General features: G+C 41.8%; 1 protein-coding gene across 1 annotated transcript in view; it reads right to left on the bottom strand.

Annotated features, from left to right (window-relative positions):
* The window catches only part of syt9a (synaptotagmin IXa), an 82,254-nt gene that overhangs the window by 9,841 nt on the left and 48,893 nt on the right, over nt 1-23,520 (bottom strand). The window contains exons 4-6 of the mRNA XM_067389023.1: nt 21,923-22,043; nt 21,052-21,223; nt 12,396-12,525 (exon numbers count right to left, since the gene is read on the bottom strand). Of these exons, the coding sequence (XP_067245124.1) occupies nt 12,396-12,525; nt 21,052-21,223; nt 21,923-22,043 (423 nt within the window). The remainder of the gene's footprint in view (nt 1-12,395; nt 12,526-21,051; nt 21,224-21,922; nt 22,044-23,520) is intronic.

The raw sequence follows: 23,520 nt of genomic DNA, 5'->3' as shown, positions 1-23,520 counted from the left end.
AGAAACTTTATAGACACCTCCTCCAGTGGTTCAAAGGGAGCCTCGGCTAACCCTTGTAGAACCATTTATAAGTCCCAAGCCGGGGTCCTTGTGCGCACTGGAGGCCTCAACCTCAGTGTACCACAGAGGAAGCATGACACGAGGGGTCTCGACCCACTGAGGAATCCCCCCCAACATGGTAGGCTGATATAGCCGCAACATAAACCTTCAAGGTTGAATAAGATAGGCCTTCCGAGAATTTTTCTTGGAGAAAGCATAGCACAGAGCTTATAGGAGCATGAACAGGGTCTGTTTCATGTTGTCTACACCAAGTAGAGAATACATTCCATTTGTAGGAGTAAAGCTTCCCCGTGGAGGGAGCCCTGGAGCTAAGTATGGTCTCCACAACCTCAGTTGAGAGACCAGCCTCTATGAACCTGGCCCCCTCAGAGGCCAGACCCACAGTTTCCATAGTTCTGGACGGGGATGTATTATCGCGCCGCCCACCTGAGATAGAAGATCCGGCCTGAGGGGAAGCTCCATTGGAGAGCCGTCTATCATGGACACCAAGTCCGAGAACCATATTCGGGTTGGCCAGTACGGGGCCACCAGTATTAGGCTGACCCCTTCCTGGCGTACTTTCTCCAGGACTCGTGGGAGCAGAGCGAACGGGGAAAATGCATACAGACGTAGCCTCGGCCACGTCTGTACCATGGCATCCAGACCCAGGGGTGCTGGATGCGTGAGGGAGTACCAGAGAGGACACTGGGTTGACTCTCCCGAAGCAAACAGGTCTACTTGTGCCTGACCAAAGTTCTTCCAAATGAGATCCACCACTTCCAGGTGGAGTCTCCACTCCCCGGGCCTCGGCCCCTGCCTCGACATGGCGTCTGCCCCCACATTCTGACTCCCAGGGGTATAAGCTGCCTTCAGTGAGCGCAGCTTCCCCTGAGACCACAGGAGGATCAGAGGGGCCAAGTAATTTAGTTGGCGAGACCGTAGACCCCCTTGATGGTTTATATAGGAGACCACTGACATGTTGTCTGTGCGGACCAGCACATGGTGGTCTCTCAGGTCTGGGAGAAAGTGTTTTAGTGCTAGAAACACCGCCATCAACTCCAGCCGATTTATGTGCCAAGAGAGTTGATGGTCCTCCCAAAGACCTTGAGCTGAGTGACCACTCATGATCGCTCCCCAGCCCGTGAGGGAAGCGTCTGTCGTAAGCATTGTGCGACGACCAGAGGCCCCCAAAACAGGTCCCTGGGACAGGAACCAGGGGTCTTTCCACACGGAAAGAGCACGAAGGCATCGACGTGTGACTTTGATCATACGGAAAGGATTTCCCCTCGGGGAAAACCCCCTGGTCCTGAGCCACCACTGTAGGGGTCTCATGTGCAGGAGGCCAAAAGGAATTATGTTGGATGCAGCTGCCATTAGACCCAACAGTTTCTGGAACTGTTTCAAAGTGAGTGACTGGCCTAACCTCACCCCTTTTACAGCTGACAGAACAGAGCTCACACGGGCAGGAGTTAGACGTGCCCGCATTATTGTGGAATCCCACATAACACCTAGATAATTGGTGGTCTGAGCCAGAATCAGCACACTCTTTTTGGCATTGAGCCTCAGCCCAAGCCTTTTCATGTGAGACAGAACAACATCTCGATGTTGAACTGCCTGTTGCTCTGAGTGAGCCAGAATCAACCAATCGTCGATATAATTCAGTATGCGGATGCCCTGGAGTCTCAAGGGAGCCAGGGCTGCATCCACGCACTTGGTGAATGTGCAGGGTGATAATGATAGGCCAAACGGAAGAACCTTGTACTGGTAAGCTTCGCCCCCGAAAGCAAACCTGAGGAACTTCCGGTGAGAAGGATGGATGGACACATGAAAGTATGCATCTTTCAAGTCTATCGTCACAAACCAGTCCTCGGACCTGATTTGGGGAATGATCTGTTTGAGTGTAAGCATCTTGAATTTCAGTTTTTGTACAGACCAATTTAGCATACATAAATCTATGATAGGACAAAGTACTCCATCCTTCTTTGGAACTATGAAGTAGCGGCTGTAAAGACCTGACAGCTTGCTGGGAGGAGGAACCCTTTCTATAGCTCCGTTTTGCAAAAGTGTCATGACTTCCTGTTCCATAACCAGAGACTGCTCGGGGGTCACCACTGTGGGAAGGACCCCGTTGAATCTGGGCGGGTGAGACCCGAACTGTATTTTGTAACTGTGGCGACCAGGGCGGGCGAGAGCCGTGAGGGAACGGCGCGAGGCCGGTGACGCAAGTGATAACAAGCATCACCTGGGAGGCGCACCGGCCTTGAGTCGGGCGGTGGGGGTATGTGGCGAGGGGGGCGTGGTTTAGCGGGTTCTGCAACAGGAGGGAGCGTCTGGGGAAGCGCGGTGATTGAACGGGTTGGATGCAAATCACGAACACCTGTTTCTCGTTCCAGTAATTGGCGTGGAGACAGGATAAAACGCCAGGAGAAGCAGGAGCGGGAGAGAGAGAGAGAGTCTGCTGACAGTCAATGTGTGAGCCCTGCTCGTTGCCTGGAGTGAAGCCCGTCCTCGGATGTGGAGTTATTGAGTGTGCGTTGCACCGTCCTTTTGTTTGTTTTGTTTGATATTTTCTCTGGTGAGAATAAAAAGACTGTCAGCAGCCAAAGCCGATCCCTGTCCTCTTCCTTCCCTCTACACAAGAACCTTACCACAGTAACCCATTTCTATCATGAGCAGCACCCAATTTGATATATTCGGTAGAGTTTTCCATTCTTCTAGAAAATCTACTAAGGGAACCAGTCTCTCGTGACTGGTCTCTGGTGTTTTTTGAGCACTTGGCTCGGTGCTCTGAAACGGCACGCCGGCAGAAGTCAGCCGAATCAAGTGACAACCATCCTTCCTCGGAAGGTCGGTGGGGACCTGACGCACACTGGATGACAGATATGGCGTGGTCCCCGGAGGGCGCTGGAGGGAAGTGGGTGTCAGATGTATTAACACCAAGCTTCCTCCAGACGGGGGCTGGAGGCACTCAAATGTGGCCTCCCCGCTGGTATCAATTTCCCCCAGCAGGTCGGCTTGGTAAGCCTGCAGCAGCGCCATGGTATGAAGACACGCTGCCGCCTGACCTGCCGCTGCATAAGCCTTGCCCACCAAGTTAGATGTAGTCTTAAGGGGCTTGGTGGGCAGCGTCGGTGCTTTCAGGGACGATGCCGACTCTCTTCACCCCGGGGCATCGCCGCATAACCATGCTGTTTCAGCCCCACGATATTACTATAGACCGAAGTCTGGGGGCTGAACACTCGGTGTTGGACTGGTCTGTTCCAGGATCTAGACACCTCAGTGTGTAGATCCGGAAAGAACGGTAAGCACCGACGTTGGGGTAGTGTAGGCTCGGGGAGAAAGCGTTCATCGAGCTTTCTTTTCTGTTTTAGATCTCCCCGCTCTGCTTCTGGCCAGCTGATATTTAATTTGGCTACAGCTCTGGTCACTACCCCTAAGAGCTCCTCATGTGCGGGGGAAGAGGATGGCGGTCCCTCTTCCCCTGCGTCGACGCTCATCACATCAACATCCTCAGATGAAGAGCCGATGTCTCTCCCCGAGGGGAAGAAACCGCTGGTCGTGCTTCCACCACGGCAGGAGAGACACTGGGTCTGGCAGCTAAAGGGAGAGATAGGACGGGGCCCGTCTCAACCCCCGCTACCAGATCCATCTGTGAAACCCAGCAGCGGGACCCGATCCGCGGGGAACACTGACCGAGGCACACCCTTTATTATCAAAGAGTGCCTGGCGAGATCTCAACACTCTAAGGGTGAGCCTTTCACAGTGCATGCAGACAGCTCCCTCGAGAGCTGCCGGCGCGTGCTCAACCCCCAGGCAAACGACACACATAGCGTGTGTGTCCCCGTCAGGAATAAAATGAGTGCAGGGAGATGCACACTTCCTGAACCGCTTGCCTTCCGCCATTTTATATATATATATATATATATATATATATATATATATATATATATATATATATATATATATCTATCGTGTCTTATTGTGTATATGTATGTATGTAGTGTTGTGAGACTCTTGTCCTCAGACAAAGAGACGACAAACAAACACTAAATAGGATGCACAAACAGCGATCACAAATATACACTAGTGTTGCTGAAACTCTTGTCCTCAGACAAAGAGTGAACCCAAAATGATGAAGGGACAGACAAACACTAAATAAGACTAAATAAGACACACAGGATAACATGGAGCACTTGCTGAAGATAGCAGAAGCTAGTGTTCTCTGCATCCGGGCATGCTTTATAGTTTCCTGGTCCGTGACGTCACCCGTCTCTGACGTCTCGTTACACGATTGGTTAGATACAGGAGTGCTTCAATGACGATATCACGCAGAAGGTTCCCAATGGGTTTCACGCAGCGTCAATAGTTCCCACGAAAGGGAACTGTAATATATTCATGTGGATTACTCTAACAATATCTCTGAAAAAAAAAAAAAAATCGAACCCAGACTATATCATTAGAAAAGTATAAAAGTTACAAGTGTTTAAGATTGAGCACAGCAGTGTGTAAATGAAACAAAACAGAATCAGAATATATGAACCATGCGTGTTCCATACTGTGTCAAAGTTGGGTTTTGTTAAGTTAATGTAAAGTTTTGAATGAAGTGTTTCATCTTGCAAAATAACTGAGGTGTTTTGATACTTGTGTGTGTGGATCTGGGAATTGTGTGTAGTGTTTTGACAAAATGAGCCTTATTTTTAAAATTGTGCTTAAGCAATCGTAAAAAACTGTAATAAAGTAGGTTTACTCTACAAGTGATGATTGACCATAAGTGACACTTGACACCTGCTGTTAACAAGTAAAATCACTGAAGAGACAACAAGAACAGAAAAAAACAGAGAACAGCGTAGACACATAATTGCATGCATAAATGATTTGTCATTAATTGTCAATCACCATTTGTTGAGTGAACCTACTTTCTTAATTAAGTACAACAATGCTTCTATCTTCTGTAAACAAACACTGAGCAGTGTTGATTTAACATTGAGGATTTTTCTGTGTATTGTCTGTTTGCCTATTTATTTATTTACGTAATTTTTACACATTTATTATGAGACCAAGTTTCCCTGTGGCAAATCCAAAGTCTTGGTCGCATAAAAGTCTACAATACTTTAATGTTCTCTGCACGATTTAATTTCTTTGTTCAAACAAAGGCTCACAGCTTTGTGTGCACATTTCAACCCCTGAACAGTTTATTCTCTAAACATTTATAAGACCAACATGTGTTTTTCCAGTAGGTCAGTAGGTTTTTTTTTTCTCCAATTACCTGAGTTTGTGAATAATGTTGTGAGTGACGCCATGGGCAACAAAGGCTTATATTTTGAATACAACTCAAAGTGATTTTGTTTTGGTTGGCAAGGCCTCAAGGGATGAGCAGCATGTCAGGGAAGCAGTCAGATGTTTCAGCATAACAGTGGGCAAAACATCAACTTCCACATTCATCCACTGAAGTACACTCAACATAGAGTAAGACAATGCACATTTATTTTTAAAGTCTAATCATATGGAGTTTATAAAATGCTAAATCAACAATTCTATTAAAAAAATGTAAGTACATTTTCATTTCAAAATAAAGCAAATATTATTCATTCCACAAATCTAAAAAAATCCCTTATTAACAAAAAGACAAAAACATTTTGATATGCATCATAATATAATGTCACATGTCACTATTTTCCACAGACACTGGCTCATTGATATTTCCGGGGTTATATCTGTTTAGTGTTATCGTGTTTTGGTTTTGTTGTCCCTGCTCCCATTTTGCGTTCCTTGGTCATTATTTTCTGATTAATCCCACACCTGTTTGTGTTCTGGTTAATTAACTCTCCCTGTGTATTAAAGCCCTTAGTTCTTGGTCCGGTATTGTCTATGGTTTAACCTGGTTGTGTTCTCCTGAGTTTCTCCCTGGATTTATTATTAAAGACTGTTTAATTCTCTGAATCTCCTGCATTGGGCACTTGCTACAGCCACAAAGTGAGAGATATTAATCCTGCAGACAATTAAATAGGCCACACACCATTTATATTTTGTAAAAAAAAAAAAAAAAATAAAAAAATCATAGAGAGCCATAAATAAAACCGTCACAGCCATGTTCTGTTAAGTTTCTTTGTCTTGTTCTGTTTAATATCTAGTCATGGTTTTCTTTGTCTCTGTTTTGCCTTTGTTCTAGTTAATGATTAGTTGTCATGGTTTCTGATTAGTGTCTCACCTGTTCCCTGTTATATTAATGATCTTCCATTGTGTATTTAAGCCTGAAATTTTCCTCAGTTCTTTATTTCGCATTAATGTTTGATGATAATGTTCTCACTCTATGTGATTATTAAACATATTGTTTCTTTGTTCTTTCTGAATCACACATCTTTATTCTTGTGGATTTACTACATGCACCACTGACAATAACAGGCACAAAATAAACAATTAAAATATATGCAATTGTGTGATTAAAAACAAAAATTTACAATTTCAGCATAAATAGATAATAAATAAATCCTGAAAATGCTTACATTTCTTTTTTACATTTTTATTATTATTGATGTCTTTGTCGCTGGCCTCCGTTTGGTTCGGGCCTCTCACCCAGGGCCGGACTACACCAATAAGCGAGGTAAGCAGCTGCTTAGGGCTCCGGGGAATTAGGGCCCCCCCCCCGAGTCCGACAAATAGCAAGAAGCCTATATAAATTATAAGCGGGGCAGCCGGTCTCACAACCCTCCCCAGCTCTACAGTGCCCCACAAATTTCCAATGTAAATCTGTGGTGAAAAATAGAACTGCAGTGCCCTCTCATAGAGAACCATTTGGGCAGATTTCTGGCTGCCACACTTATTTCCATGTGACGTTAACGCACGTAAATCTCGTTCCAGACCAAGACGATATCAGTCCACTTCAGTTATGTGTCTGCATCAGGTCAGTAACTAGTCTGTTCCTCCTAGGTGGAGTAGGCAGCGTATTAAATTAATGACAGTATTTAGTTTAAACCTGCTCATATGAATAGATTTTATATACAGTAGTTCTGTTATGTTTTTCTGAGAATAGACATGACTATTTTCTTCACTGTAATTTCTACATTACTTGTAATATTCTAAAACAGCATTTGGACGCAATAAATACTACATTAAGGCAATTCTAAGATGGCATTCTATTCGTTTGTTTTGTGTATTTAAGTCTGTCAGTCATCATTAGAGCGCCACCCTCAGGCTGAATAACATGAGGACATTCGAATTCTGCCAAAAGTGTGTCAGATATGTTGAGCGATTAAGGAATAAAGCTTGCAAAATGTTTATCATGAACTAGTGTCAAGACTCAGAATCTGCCCTACCTAAATTTACGGCCCCCGTTACTGGTCAACAGTGTGAAAATTGACAGTTCTGTGACTGTCAAATTTTGATGCATTAATATTAAAGTGTAATCACAAGTATGGTTAATTAACTGTAAATAGTTTGTGAATTTTTTTTTGTATTATTGTTTAATACAATTGTTTTAGATCAATAAATATTAACATATTTTTTTGCATTTAAATGTCAGAATCGAGCTAGGGAGAATTTTTATGTGTTATATTTATCACTTTCATCAAAGTCAGAAGTATGCATACACTAAGATAACTGTGTCTTTAAACAAAAAGAAAACTCCAGATGATTCCATTCTGAGCTTAAGAAGTTTCTGATAGGTTAATTGATTCTATTTGAGCTAATTGGTGGCACATCTGTGGATGCATATAAAGGCACACCTCAAACACAGAGCCTCTTTCTTTGACATCTGTTATGTTCTCTCCTGGATGATGTGGTTATCCATGGGCCCACCACAGAGAGCCACGATGAACACCTCAGCAGAGTCTTTGCAGCCCTGGCTGAACACAAACTAACCATCAATGCTGGAAAATGTGTTTTCTCTGCACCGACCATTGAGTATGTGGGTTTCCGGCTGTCGGCGGATGGCATCACACCACTTCAGTCAAAGTAGATGCCATACTGGCAATTCCCGAACCTGGCTCAGCTGCACAGGTGGCATCATTCTTGGGCATGACAGACTACTATCTGAAGTTCCTCCCACATTATTCTTCTACCACTGCTCCACTACGGCGTCTTCTACGTAAGGACGAGCCATGGGTGTGTTCACAGGCGTGCTCTGATGCTGCTCACCACAGCTCCATTGTTGGCTCACTTTGATATCTCCAGCCCCACCTTGGTGACCTGCGATGCGTCGGCTACAGCCGAGGAGCAGTGTTGTCACAGACTCAGTGGGGCGTGGAGAAGCCTGTCGCCTTTGCGTCACGGGCCCTCAATCAGATGGAGCAGCGGTACTCGGTGGGGGAACATGAAGCACTAGCCTGCATCTGGGCCTGCGAGAGGTGGCTCTTGTATCTCTATGGCCGTGCCTTCACCCTAAGGACGGATCACCAGGCCCTGACTGCACTGCTTTCCACATCGGGGACAGGCCACATACCACTGAGGCTACATCGCTGGTCTGACCGTCTTCGCCAATATAACTTTGACCTAAAGTTCACCCCTGGCAGAGACAATGTTGTGGCAGATTTACTGTCCCGCTCTGCTCCACCCCACCCTGCCACACATACCAACATGACACGGACCGTGTGGAACAGGACATGTTACACACACCCCTCCAGGCCGCCGTATCAATACAAGAACTGAGGGAGGCGTCGGAACAGGACCCGATTCTTTTCTCAGCTCCATGTCTATATTCTGAACGGCTGGCTTTGGGAGGTACTGGAAGGGCTGGCAGCATTATCAAGAATAAGGCAGGAACTGTCCTGCTGGAACAACACCTGTGTGGCACGTGGCCTCTGCACAGTCATCCCCAGCAACCTACATGCACGTGTTTTGGCAATGGCTCACAAGGGCCACCTGGGAATTGTGAAATTGAAGCAGCGCTACAGAGGCCGAGTGTGGTGGCCAGGGATAGATAAAGACATCGAGGCCCTGGTGAAAGACTGTGCCGCCTGTCTCTTAAGCGGTAAGACTGGTCACCGGGCCCCCCCACCCTTACAACCTCTTGCTTGGCCATCGCAGCCGTGGGACCAGATACAGGGAGTTCCTCATCACCAATGCTTCCTAGTGGTTGTCTATGACCTACACTCGAAATGGCCTGAGCTCATTGCCACCGGTTCTGTGACCTCTAAGGTCATAATTGACTTTCTGGACTCTCTGTTTCTTCCAAACACTATCACTACTGACAATGGCCCGCAGTTGATCTAGGCTGAGTTCACCACATACCTGACATAGAACATAGATGTTATGTTCTCTCACAAGTGTTGTTTTGGTAATGCATGAAGTTAGTGATCAGTGACGCATATAGTTTGATTGTGCGAGAAGCATTCTGTTATGCCTGACTATGTATGAGTTTGTTTGGTGGGGTTTGATAATAGAGAGATTAAGTAAAAAGATATGATAAGTTGATGCAACTGCTTGTGTTGGTGTGATCCTTACCAAATATAACAACATCATGGGAAAATCAAGAGAAATCAACCAAGACATCAGGAAAATAATTGTGGACCTCCACAAGTGTGGCTCATCCTTAGGTGCAATTTCCAGATGCCTGAAGGTCCCACGTTCATCCGTTCAGACAATAATATGCAAGTATAAAAAATATGGGAATGTACAACCATCATACTGCTCAGGAAGGACGCACAGCTTCCCGACATGGTGTCCAATGCTCTTCATTGCCGCCCTACTGCAGGTATGTCAAAAATGGTTCCTTTGATACCTCTGACCATTAGTCCTTCCCAACCCGTCATGGTGGGTCATCAGAACAATCAGACTCGGCTAAACAAATCAGTTTGCCAGGCTATGACCCGGTGGTAGGCAAGCACCTAGACAAGTCCTAGGTGCGGGAGTTGCCTAAGCCCTGCATAGGCTCCCATTCAAGCACATTCTGATGTATGTTTGCCAATTGGATTGGTTTGCAGCAATAGACCATGTTCATGTCTCGATTCTTCCTTAGCCTTCGAAGGACAAGCTATTCATTACAAGGTCCTCCCTTTCGGGCTTTTCCTATTTCCTTGTGAAAAAGTTGCAGAAGCTGACCTTGCCCCGTTAAGGGAAGTGGCCATTCACATATTCACTATCGAGAGCTGGTATGCAAAACCAGGGACCTTGTTTTTTAGCACCAAGCCCAACTGGGACTTTGGGTCAACTGGGAGAAGAGCAAGCTCTCTCCATGTAGAGCATCTCATTTCTCAGTGTGGAGTTGGACTTGAGTGCCATGGCACCACGTCTTTCTCAAGACTGTGCTCAGTCAATGCTGCTTGAACCTGTCCAAGTGCAAGACAGCATATGAGATGCATATGAGACTGTTGATGCATATTAGACTGCTGCAGCACTGGCTTCAGGCTCAATTCTCTAGATGGACATGCTGACATGGCACATATTCTGTGGCCATTACACCGATCTGTCGCCGCTTATTAAGCCCTTGGTTGGACCACATTTCTACAGGCAGAAGTTACCTTAGAACAAGTGTCCAGGCATGTTGTTGTCACAACAGATGCCTCCAAGACAGCCTGGGGCACTACGAGCAAGCAGCATCGGGGACTTGGACAGTTTCTGTACCTGAAATCTACTGTTAGGTACCTGAAAAACCCAAAAAGCTTTTATTTTATTTGTATCTTTGCTCAACTGTATTTATTTGTGCTGTTGCTTGTAGTTTGATTAATTGTTCTTATTTCATTTGACAGTAGTCTTTTTTTTCTCTGAACATAGCACATACTGAACCGTACCAAAACCGTGACCTTAAAACCGTGAGTAATTTGAACCGTCGCACCCCTATTTCCAAGCAACACTGGATTGTGGATGCCATTCTCCTGGATTATCAGGCCCAGGGTGCACCGTGCCCATTGGGAGTTAGAGCTTAGTCCACTAGGGGTATTGCAGCCAAATCGGCTCTTTTAAACGGTGCTTCATTAGCAGGCATATGTAGAGCTGCGGCTACAACCAACATTTTTGCAACATTTTATAATCTTTGCATGGAATCAGTTTTATCTCTAGTCTTCGGTAATAACAGGTAAATCTTTGACAAACTGGATGGGTGTAGTGCTTGCATTATCGCCTATCCAGTTACAGTTTCCCTTGAATGATGAACCCTAGGCCACCCTTCTCCATCATTTAGCGCTCTTGTGGTAGATGAGTTCAGCTGAGGAACTCAATGCCAGGCCAATTACTCATGGTATGCCCCTTTTCAGGTGAGCCCTTATAATCTGGTTAGTGCTCTGTTTGTAGGGGTTCCATAATGGTGACCCTATACAATGTATTCTTCCACTGTTCACTTTCCCTCTTGGTGAACCCAGTGTCTTTCCCTGGACAGAGCTAGCTTCGTCACCAGTCACTGTGAAGCCGGTAGTCTCCCCCTCGTCAGGTGAAGCCCACCAGAGGGACCTTTCTTTGAAAAATCAGAAGAGGCCTGCATCATGCTGCAGTTCAAGTTGTGACGTTTGGTACAAGGACCTCTAGTGTCTGTATTTTGACACAACGTCAAAAGTGACCAACAGAAAGGGAATGTCTCAGTTTACTGGTGTAATCCTCCCTGATGGAGGGAACAGAGATGTTGTGAAAGTAAAAGTGATGTGATGTTTAGCCAAGTATGGTGTCCCATACTCGAAATTTGTGCTCCGAATTTCACCCATCCAAGTGCGCACACACAGCAGTATTGAACATACACAAACCATGAACACACACCCAGAGCAGTGGGAAGCTATTTTTGCTGCAACATCCGGGGAATGGTTGGAAGTTGGGTGCCTTGCTCATGGGCACCTCAGCTGTTTATAATAGGAGTGGAAGAAAGCGTTGTTTTTGGGGGCCTGAAAATGCAAACCTTTGAAAACATTTTTTTAATGGATGTTTTTGTAAATGATACCGTTATTTGTGAAAATGGTGACATTATGCGCATGCGTATTATGTTTTCAGTCTATAGGCACATAGTGTTTCTTTACAAATTGAGATCGGCAACTACTGGCCTGGCATGCATAATACAGCGTTTTAGTTGTTTTTGCAAATCCATGTTAACGGGAATCATTTTGACTGTTGTCGTCTGTATGCAAAAAAAAAAAAAAAAAAAAAACGCAAATAGACTGGAATTGAAAACCACTGCCCTATAATTTTGGTTTCAAATAACCAGTGAAGAAGAAGATCGACAGAGTACACACTGAGCTTTTAAATGTTCCTGCTGTCTTTGTAAAACTACACAAGGGATTCAAACATAATATAAAAAAAAATCAGTTTTTTTCATAAGTTTAGATTTAAAATTGGAATGCTGTATTTGTAACAGTCATTTTCATGCCTGATGTATCAGACCTGTTGCACAATCATGTACTAAATTGGACCTGAGCAGAACAAGTAAGTACATGTGTTCTTACCTCGATGAGAGGATGCCAGTGTGCGATGGGTTTGCGTGGGTAAGTCAGCATTTCATTCCAGTGTTCTCTTCCCAAACCCTCAGCATCATTACCTACTCGACACACGCCGATGACCTCATTGTGACCTACACTGTGAAAAGAGACACCAAAATACTCTGTTTACTTTGTAAGAATACTTCTTGCAGGAATGTTACTCCTAAAAACTTTGCCTGTAGTAGGGGGGCTTTTACACTGGACACATTTGCTGTGGTCCGAATCTGAGTGTGATTGTTTCCATGGCCCCCAGCAGCATTGGTCTCGTTTTACACTCACTGGATTATATCGAACACTGGTTCATTTGCATCCAATTTACGTCATCACAAACGTGCACCATGATATGAAACAGAACACAGGTAAATATATTTATATATATATATTTTTTTATTATTAATTTGGTTGTATTTTGCAAATCAGAGTAAACAACACTTGTATTTACTGTATGCGTGTAGCATGTAGGAAGCTTGCTGTTCCTAGCAAACTCTCTTTTGAGGAGACAGCTGATTATAAGCCATTCATTTGCTATTCATATTGGAGTCATTATGTATGATTACACTGCACGCTCACTCTCGCTCATATCCAAGGCAAATCATCACCACTGTCATACCCTGCATGTTTTGTTGAACTAATTACGTCATTATCGAGTTGCAGTTCCAGTGCATCCGAACTCAGAACACCTCCTACAATCAGGTTTGATACCATTAGTGTGACCACATGTCTGCATCACTTTCACATTATCATTTGTATATATATATATATATATATATATATATATATATATATATATATATATATAAATAGATAGATAGATAGATAGATGATAGATAGATAGATAGATAGATAGATAGATAGATAGATAGATAGATAGATAGATAGATAGATAGATAGAGTCAGACCAAAATATATTCATACACCTTGAAAATTTCATTCATTAATGGGTAAAAAAAATGGTAATAAAATATGACAAGTTCTCAGAGTTAAACTCTCTCTCTCTCAAAAAAAAAAAAAAAAATCTTAATTATGTCAGATAACACTTAAGCAAAACATGGTCAGATCACAGTGTGAATAACTATTTGTTCCAAATATATATACAGCATTTATTAGGGCTGTCAATTTATCATATTAATTAAATAAATTAATTACTGTGAAAAATAACATGTTAAAATGAACACATTTAATGCACTTGCCCAGCACCAGATAGGTCATCTGACATTTCATACAGATGACGACTATGATGCAGGGCAACAATTCACTGCATGCTGAAGCCTATAGAATGCAGTTAGAATGACCCTAACATTCAAGATATAGGGCAGAAAATCCCCCTGTGTGAGATTTTGTCTCATATTTAAATCATATAGCACGAGTGTAAATGTGATACTGATTTTATTTTCATTACATAAGAAGTTAATATTGTGTTATTTTAGACAGAGTACTGTCTGTTTTACAGAGTACTGCTAAGTTTTGCCAACGAAAATATGAAGACAAAGCAGACCTGTTCGTCTCCGAGCAACACACAGTTGAATTTATTTCTGAATCTGCGTTTTGAACAAATCGGGTGAACCAAGCTTGTTGGACTTGAAGCAGCACTGCACAGACCGAGCGGTGTATGACACCAAAGTACCGCAAGAGTGATTTAAAGCATATGGAAGCATACTGCTCTCTAATTGCTCTCGCGGTACTTTCAAGCCTAATGATTCCATGGACCATTCATAAAGAGAACCATTTACTTCATTTGAACAAATTGAATGAATGAATGAATGAATGAATGAATGAATGAACAAACAACAACGCACAACAAAATAATGCTTCACGAAAAATAAAGCGCAAATGACAAGGAAGCTTAAGTGATAAAATCATGGATTACTTTTTCAATGTTTTTTGTGATAAAAACAATTTGACTTTCAGCTTTCAAGGGAATTTAAGGCACTCATAGCAATGCATTTGTGTCTTATGTTCTCTTCTGATTCTTTTCAGAGTGATAGAATATGACATTTGAACTTGTGCGCTTGACTCTCATGCTTTTTGCGATGTGGTCCTAGTAATTGCTCCACCTGGAATTAACTCTCTCTTGAGGGATGAGAGTTGAGCACCTGCACTTTGGGTCCCACGGCCGCCATTACTGGGATTAAGCTTGGGTATTGTAGGCACAGCAGGGATGTGTTAAACGGGAAGTTTCATTTTTTTTGGCTTCTCTTGATGGCTCAGATATCACTATTGTGATTATGTATGTTTCTAATCCTAGGAATTAGAGAGAGAAGAGTGTAGTAATTATTATTATTATTATTATTATAAAATTTGGAGTTTTGGCGGCGTGGGACAGACTTTATGGAAAACATTTTTTGTCTGGATTTTATTGCCTTGCTCTTGTGAACAACAGGATAGCAGTATCAAGTCGTTAGGCTTTCTGTAAGCCTCCTTGATATGCTGTCCTGAGCATTGGATGTTTTAGGCCGCCTCTTGCTTTAGAGAGTTATGCTGAGGTCTCCTTCCTCAAAGCTCAGTTAGGCAGTATGCTAGGTTGTCAGGCTCTCTGTGAGCCTCCTTGGCTACAACCTTTACAATACTGCCGTTATAGAAGTCATTCTTCTGAGGCTTCCACTCCCTAGAGCTCCATGCATACAGTGATTTTGAGTTGTTAGGCTTTGAGATGCCTCCTTGGTAAGCTGTTCTGAGCATCGGACTGGTTGTGAATGTGATGTCTGAAGCAAGACAATTTACTAAGTAGTTAGCTCTCTGTGAGCCTCTTTAGTTACTGCTTTCATGGAGCAGGATTACTGCGATTTCAAAGCTCCGCTCTGATAGCATCGTTATATAGCTAGGCTTGCTTTTTATTATGTGAATATTTTTTTGGGCCTCCTCTCATTTGAGAGTCATTACACTGAGGCATCCACTTCCTAAAGCTCTGATCAGATAGCGTCATCAGGTATTTTGTAAGCCCCCTTGGTAAGCTTTCTGAGTTTAGGATGTTTTTAGGCCTCCTATTGCTTGGAGAATTGTCATGTGAGGCCTTTGTTCACAGAGCTCCACCTCTAGTGGAGCCTCCTTGGAGCTGCCTTGGGTATAGAACGTAGTTAGGCCTCCTTTCGTTTTTGAGAGTCAATTATATAATTATTCTTATGAAAATATCCAAGATGACTTGAAGAACACAGATAAACCATATATTCTCACAGTCTTGTGTTTATTGTCAAAAGCTTTTGGTAACGCTTTAGATTACAGCCCGGAAAGTACTGCGTAATTACAATGAATTTACAGCATAACTTTCAATAATTATAGTGTAACTATACAGTAAGTATGTGTAAGTATAGGGGAACAATATGTAAAGTATTGGGAATAAAGGGGTAACAACCAGGAAAATAACAAATTATTTATACTGTAAATATTTTATAACTAAGGGGTACTTATGACATAACTAAGGGGTAAATATGACATTACGGGCCGTAGTGGAGCTTGTTACCCTCTTATTTCATGTAGTTACAGGGTAAGTATGACATTATGGGCCGTAAATTAAAGTGGAGCTTGTTACCCTCTTATTTCATGTAGTTACAGGGTAAGTAATTAATAAAATGCAAACAATCTAATATCACTGACTCTGAAACCTTTATTTGAAAAACAACTTTATTAAAAACAGGTCTACAACACTTATTATTCTTTTTTTTTTTAAATTAACTTTTCATTTCAAACTCTAAAGTCCTGACAGAAAGTAACAAGTTTTGTAAATTTTTTGGTTGTTGTTGTTGTTTCTCGCTTGGCTTCCACCTGCTCTTGTTTCTCATCTGATGAATCTTAAGAAGGAATCCCGTTGCTATTCTGTATTATAAGAAAATACAGTACACCCAGAAATTCATGGTTTAGGCTATTCATCTTTTCACTTCCGACCAGCTGTCACCAGCGCCTGCATGAGAGTCGACTTTGCGTTCGATGAAGCATATTGAAATGAGCAACGTGTAGCTTTCATGGCGTTCTCGCGGGAGATTCGTGTGAAACTCGCGCGAGAACTGCCGTCTCTGTTATTCTGTCTTGTTTGTTTCTCGTTCTCATTATCTGTTATTCTGTGTATTTTGTTGTGAGCATTACTAAAAAAAATGATAAAAAAAAAAAAACAACTGACGGCATCCAACATCTGCGTGAGTTTACGCTACGTCACGCTTCAAGTTACGTCAAGCATGAACGCTCAACCCTCGCATGCACGCGCAGAAGACAGCTGGTCGAAAGTTTTAAAAATATTAAAATATATGGTATTTTTCTTACAAATACGTATCGTTTCACTTCAGAAGACATCAATTCATCCATTGGGGTCGTATGGATTACTGTAGTTATTGCTGTTTGTGATGTATGATGCTTCGACTTTTAGGAACACGTGAGCTTGCATTATAAAGCGTTCCCAGATGATTTTTCTTTTTCCTAAAATCCTTTTTGTGTTCCTCTTAAGAAGGTCGTATACATCTCAGATGGCATGAGGGTAAATCATGAGTACATTTCTGGGTGTACTGTATTTTTTAAATATAGAATAGCAAATGGGATTCCCTCTTAAGATTCATCAGTGGAAAGAAAGAAAAAGAGGAACAAGAGGAGGAGGAAGCCAAGTAAGAGAAACGAATAAGAAGTGTTGTAACTTTAAATCTGTTTTGAAATAAGTTGTGTTTCAAATAAAGTTTTCCAAGTGATATGACAGTTTGCGTTTTTATTTATTTTTTATTAATTACTTACCCTGTAACTACATGAAATAAGAGGGTAACAAGCTCCACTTTAATTTACGGCCCGTAATGTCATATTTACCCTGTAACTACATGAAATAAGAGGGTAACAAGCTCCACTTTAATTTACGGCCCGTAATGTCATACTTACCCTGTAACTACATGAAACAAGAGTGTAACAAGCTCCACTTTAATTTACGGCCCGTAATGTCATATTTACCCTGTAACTACGTGAAATAAGAGGGTAACAAGCTCCACTTTAATTTACGGCCCATAATGTCATATTTACCCCTTAGTTATATGTCATAAGTACCCCTTAGTTATAAAATATTTACAGTATAAAATAATTTGTTATTTTCCTGGTTGTTACCCCTTTATTCCCAATACTTCACATATTGTTCCCCTATACTTACACATACTTACTGTATAGTTACACTATAAATATTGAAAGTTACACTGTCAATTTGTTGTAATTACGCAGTACTTTCTGGGCTGTAATCTAAAGTGTTACCAAGCTTTTCTATCTTCTTTTTAATAAGCTACAGTGATAGTTGTATTAGGGATATTCTTGAACGGCATGTTATTTTACTTCTGTGAGTATGAATTCTTCCAGTATGAATTAAGCATACATAAAATGTATAATGATTTATAGTTATAGGCCGCCTGCATTTTCCTCAAAAAATAAGTTTTCTGAAAAGTAAAATTATTATTATTATTTTATGCAGCCCTACGAGTAGGCATGAAAAAACCTGGTGTTCTTTATATTTTTTTTGTGAAATCACAATTTTAACCAGAAAAATCACAATTAGATGCAGCCCTAGTTGCTTCTGATATCAGCATGTTCACAGTTGTTTTTTTTTGTTTTTTTTATACAGGGACCAGATGTCACTGATGAGTCCTGCTGACTAAAACTTTCTCAAGTCTCTACAAACTTTTTTTCTCTGAGAGCGCTGTACCAACATCAGCAAGCTGCATTATATGAACATGGTAAAATGAAAAAGCAAACACCTTGGAAATGACAGGTATGCTGAACAGGAACTTTTTCAGGAATGGCATAAAGATGTGTGACTGTTTAAGTCTCTGTCTTTAGATCAGTGTGCTCAATAATGTGCCTTTCTGGCCTTCATTATATATATTTGGATTATGTTGTTCATAAAATACAATTAATCAAAAAGGCTTTATTTTGAATCTCCATACATTCTTTGCTGTAGTTCCCTCATAGTCCCACCTGATAGGGCCATTAAGGGAGGGTCTTTGTCTTCCCAGGTGTGAAACACACCATTATTCATAATCATTCATACCCTCCTCACACTCAGCATTCTGACACAAAACATGTCTTACAATTTTTAAATCAATATATTGTCTTATCTGAATGAGTGGTCAGGGTGATTTTCACATCATTTTGAAGCAACAATTTTAGGCTTCAACATACTTTTTTTTTTTTTTTTTTAAAGTCTTGTAAACATATATTCAGTATGTGTTTAATGGCCTTATTTCAGTGACTTGTTATTTTTATTTTTTTGTTCACAAACTACACAAATGTAATTTTCTAAAAACTACAAACTTACATACGTGCTGCTCACATATTAATTTAGCAGAGTTTGTGCTGAATACAGTGTAATCAGACTTTAGCCATGAAAATGTTATAAGTAACAGAAATAAGCACAAATGTCAGGGCATGTAAAACACCTCCAGGTCCCAGAAATCACCTCAAACCCCAGAGGGTTAATCAGAACATTGGTAGGCTTCCTCTTGCTGTAGAGAGTCATTTTATTAGAAGCCTTCGCTCTTCCGAGCTCTTCTTTTTTATTATGTACAACTTGCTAGCACTATTATGTAGCAGTCAGTGGTTAAGTGTTAGGCTCTCTGTGAGCCTCCTTAGCTATTGCGCTAGGACAGCATTTTGAATCGTAGGCTTTCTGAGCGCCTCCTTGCGAGTTGTCCTGAGCATGGAGCATCGTTGGATCTCCTCTCAATTTAGAGAGTCGTTATGTTGAGACCTCCACTCCTGGAGCTCGGCCAGGCACCTTGCTAAGTGGTTAGACTTTCTGAGAGCCTCCATAGCCACTGCAAGCATTGTTAGGTTTCCTCTTGCTAGAAAATTATCTTTTTGAGGCCTCTGCTCCTCTAGATCTCTGCTAGGATAGCAATTGCATGTTGTAGGCCCTCTGTGAGCCTGCTTGCAAGATATCCTGAGTGTGGGGTGCTGTCTGGTCTCTACTCTATTTAGAGAGATGTCATGTTCAGACCTCTACTCCTAGAGCTTGGTTTGGTATGTTTGCTAAGTTGTTAGGCTCTCTGTGAACATCATTGGCTACTATGAGTGTAGCTAGGCTTCCTCTTACTAGAAGAGAGTTGAATTTATTTAGGCCTCCGCTCCTCAGAGCTCCGCTAGGATAGCAATTACGAGTTGTAGTCTCTCTGTGAGCCTCCTTGTAAGATATCCTAAAGCGTAGGAAGTTGCTAGGTCTCCTCTCAATTTAAAGAGTCGTCATACTGAGGCCTTCACTTCTAGAGCTTGGCTTAGGTTTGCTAAGTTTTTAGGCTCTCTGTAAGCCTCCTTGGCTACTGTGAGTGTTGCTAGGCCTCTTCTCGCTAGAGAGAGTTACCTTTGAGGCCCTCTGTAAGCCTGCTTGCAAGATATCCTGAGTGTGGGGTGATGTCTGGTCTCTTCTCTATTTAGAGAGATGTCATGTTCAGACCTCTACTCCTAGAGCTTGGTTTGGTATGTTTGCTAAGTTGTTAGGCTCTCTGTGAACATCATTGGCTACTATGAGTGTAGCTAGGCTTCCTCTTACTAGAAGAGAGTTGAATTTATTTAGGCCTCCGCTCCTTAGAGCTCCGCTAGGATAGCAATTACGAGTTGTAGTCTCTCTGTGAGCCTCCTTGTAAGATATCCTAAAGCGCAGGAAGTTGCTAGGTCTCCTCTCAATTTAAAGAGTCGTCATACTGAGGCCTTCACTTCTAGAGCTTGGCTTAGGTTTGCTAAGTTTTTAGGCTTTCTGTGAGCCTCCTTGGCTACTGTGAGTGTTGCTAGGCCTCTTTTCGCTAGAGAAAGTTACCTTTGAGGCCTCCACTCCCCAGAGCTTCGCTAGGATAGCAATTGCGAGTTGTAGTTTCACTGTGAGCCTCCTTGCAAGATATCCTGAGTGTAGGGAGTTGTTAGGTCTCCTCTCGATTTAGAGCTTGGCTAGGTGGTAGGGTAGTATGCTAGGTCATTAGGCTCTCTTTGAGCCTTTTTGGCTACTGACCTCAGTGCAAGTGTTGCTAGGCCTCCTCTCATTATGAAAGTTGTTGAATTAAGGCCTCGACTCTGCGGAGCTTCATGGGCCACTTAGACTTAGTTTACCGCTTTTTGATACTTTCTTGGTACTGCCCTTGGGTTAGAGTGTTGCCTACACCTCTTTTTTGAGGCAACTCTACAGGGCTGCCTAAACAGAAGTTCTGAATGTTAGGCTCCCTGTGAGCCTCCTTGGGCTCTGACCTGAATAGGAGGCATCATTGTGCCTTCTGCCAATGTCAAGTTCATTGTCGTGTTTAGACTCATGCTTCAGACAGCAGTCAATCCGGAGGCATTCCCCATAATGACTCCTAGAGGACGCAGCGTCTCGTTCTCTATTCTTAGGGAACCATGTTTACATGTGCAACCTGAGACATTTTCATTATAAATGCTTTCTGTGAATGTGATCTATCTTTTGAGATATTCACTGAGAGAGGAGTCGAAATTAATTTCTGTCGACATAATTTCATGGATGCTTTGCATAGAGCTGAACTTGTTTTGAAACTTATACATTGCTTAAAAATCAGAAAGAAAAATAGCAACAAAGCAGTCATTTTTAACTTCAAATTACTCCTGTACCAGGCAATTATGCTGGACAAGAAAGGACACATCAAAATAATTCAACACACATTTGTGAGACTCTCACCGGTCATAGTCCATAACAGCTACGAGAAGGCTGATTTGGTCAATGTTCTCTGGAGGGACATCAAACACTATGGCCTCATTGTACACAGGGTTTAATGTGTTCCTCTTGGTGGAGGTTTTTCTTTTCTTCAGTCTTCGCCCATCACACATCAGAGAAACTTTCACATAAGGATCTAGGAAAAGATTCCAAATAGAAAGTGAAATTAATTAAATAATATAAAAAATATGACCAAATAAATGTATAATTTATATTTAAGACCATGACCCGTTTATCCACATTTCCCTTTTGAACGCAAATCCAAGAAATGACATAACCAAACTAAAATGGTTGCAATGATTTAGACTAATTGTGGTCTCTCTGAATTTGTTAAAAAAATATGAATTAAGGCCTTGATATACTCAAGGTGAAGTTCTTTTTCGTTTGTCATTCAGGAGTAAAACGAAGGTTGAAATACATGAGCAGTGATATGTGTGCAATGTGGATATGTTTTCACGAGCTCTGCATTTCGGTGCTCTAGTAGTCACATTTATCTATATAGCCCTTTATTCAATAGATTGCTTAAAATCAAGCAGCTTTATCGTATTAAACATGAAAAACAGTGTCAGTGTCTCATTTCATCAGAAGAACAACTTCATTTTCTACTATAAAGCGGCTCTCCAGTGTGTTTTCACTCGTGTTTTCACTCATGTTTTCACTCGAGGACGTCTGATCTCCACGGAGACAACAGGCTAAATGAACCAGAAAATATTTTCATGTGAAATAAGGCGGAGCCTCAGCACACACCTAACTAGTATGTAATCGCCACAAGTTTGTTTTGGGCGATTTTTCCTTACGTCATTTCAAACTGTGTAATCTGAGTGTGAAGTCATACCTGAAGCTCCAGTAATGTCCATGGCTTTCAGATTTCGTGCTTTGATCATGGTGATGGTCAGCCGTCCGGCAGTGGGCAGGTAGCATAGAGAAAACATCAAATCCCCCAGATCCACATTGTCCTGGCAACAGATAACAAGATTTATTTAAAAGTTGAATGACTTGTGTTGCTAAATGGCATGGAATTCATTTTAAACCATTGCTAAAGAAGCACCTCATTTTCCTCTTTTGGGGTTTGAGGGTGACTGTACAGTTGAGAGGGTGTGCTCTCTCCCGATGCCTCTTCTAACACTTTTTTTTTTTAACTGAATGCTTAAATTTTACTCCCCTTGGTCAGGCTGCCAAACAATGCTCAGCTTGAAACCAGACTCTGCCTTAAGTTAGTACACTAGGTAGCGGCATAGAACTGTGGGCTCTCTAGGTGTTGGGTCATTGGTGTACTGTACGGCAGTTTTTGGCTACAGCCTTACACTCATTTAATATTGCAACACAGTGAGCTGGCATTATTTGTATGGTGTAGTGAATATTACCGTTCCCGTTCACTTGAAAGGGAATGTCTAGTGTTATTTATATATCCCTGGTTCCCTGAGAGGGAATGAGATGCTGCGTTTCGCTGCCATACTTCAGGCAAGCCTGTGGCATCTGTCTTCAGACAACCTGAAGCTGTTGGTGTATTGTTTGGGTGCCTTTTATAGTGTGCCATGGATGTCATCCTACTACTGTAGCCAATCTTGATTTACTTGTAGCACACGTTTCAGACACCAGTTACGCTGGGAGCGTTCCCATAGTGTCATACATAATGATGAAGCATCTCGTTCCCTCGAAAGGGAACTGGGGTTATATACATAACCTTAGATTTTTAGATAACCTTTTTTGTCAATAAAAGGTATTCAAACAGTTGCTCACCTGTCTAATAAAACACAAAATATATTAAAGCATCTGTGTTTCCATGGTTTCTATGGTACTAAAACTGGAAATCAAGAGTAACTTGGATTATGACGTCACTGACAGGTGACCCAATGACATTGGATGTTACACTGGTTAAAATAGCTGATTTCTCTGGATGTAAATGTTGTTGGAAACATTTATAATAATGTCAGACACAAGTCAACAAAATGTATAACATTGTTCTAATGGTTTTTGGATATTTTAATCCAAAAGTCTTACATTTTGTGCCTTCAAGTATTCACTGAAAATCATGCAAAACTTGGTAAATATAAATTACATGGAGTCCATCGAGGAAGAAATGGGTTCCATCCCATGAATTCTTTCATAGCACTTTGCATCATATCAGAACAACACTAACGTCAGCAGCATTAAAAAGTAACAGCCGTGTTATCACTTGCTCTGGAAATAACTCAGCCGAGAATGTGAAATTAGCTTTTCTAACACCTATTCATCTGAACTTCACAATGATGGCTTAAAAAGGAAGAAAAAAGAAGGATTTAACTGAACTCACTGCAACATTGATAAGATTCATCTACACCTGACTATTCATTCATTCATTAACCATTTCAGTCATATTTAACTCTTGGTGATTCTTTGGGCCATCTCTCGCTTGTCCATGAATTTTCTTTGTGATGATTTTTCAGAGGTAGG

This window comes from Chanodichthys erythropterus, chromosome 7, assembly GCF_024489055.1.
Source record: "Chanodichthys erythropterus isolate Z2021 chromosome 7, ASM2448905v1, whole genome shotgun sequence".
Lineage (NCBI taxonomy): Eukaryota > Metazoa > Chordata > Actinopteri > Cypriniformes > Xenocyprididae > Chanodichthys > Chanodichthys erythropterus.
Note: the sequence above shows the minus strand (reverse complement) of the source record. Positions and strands in the feature narration are given on the sequence as shown.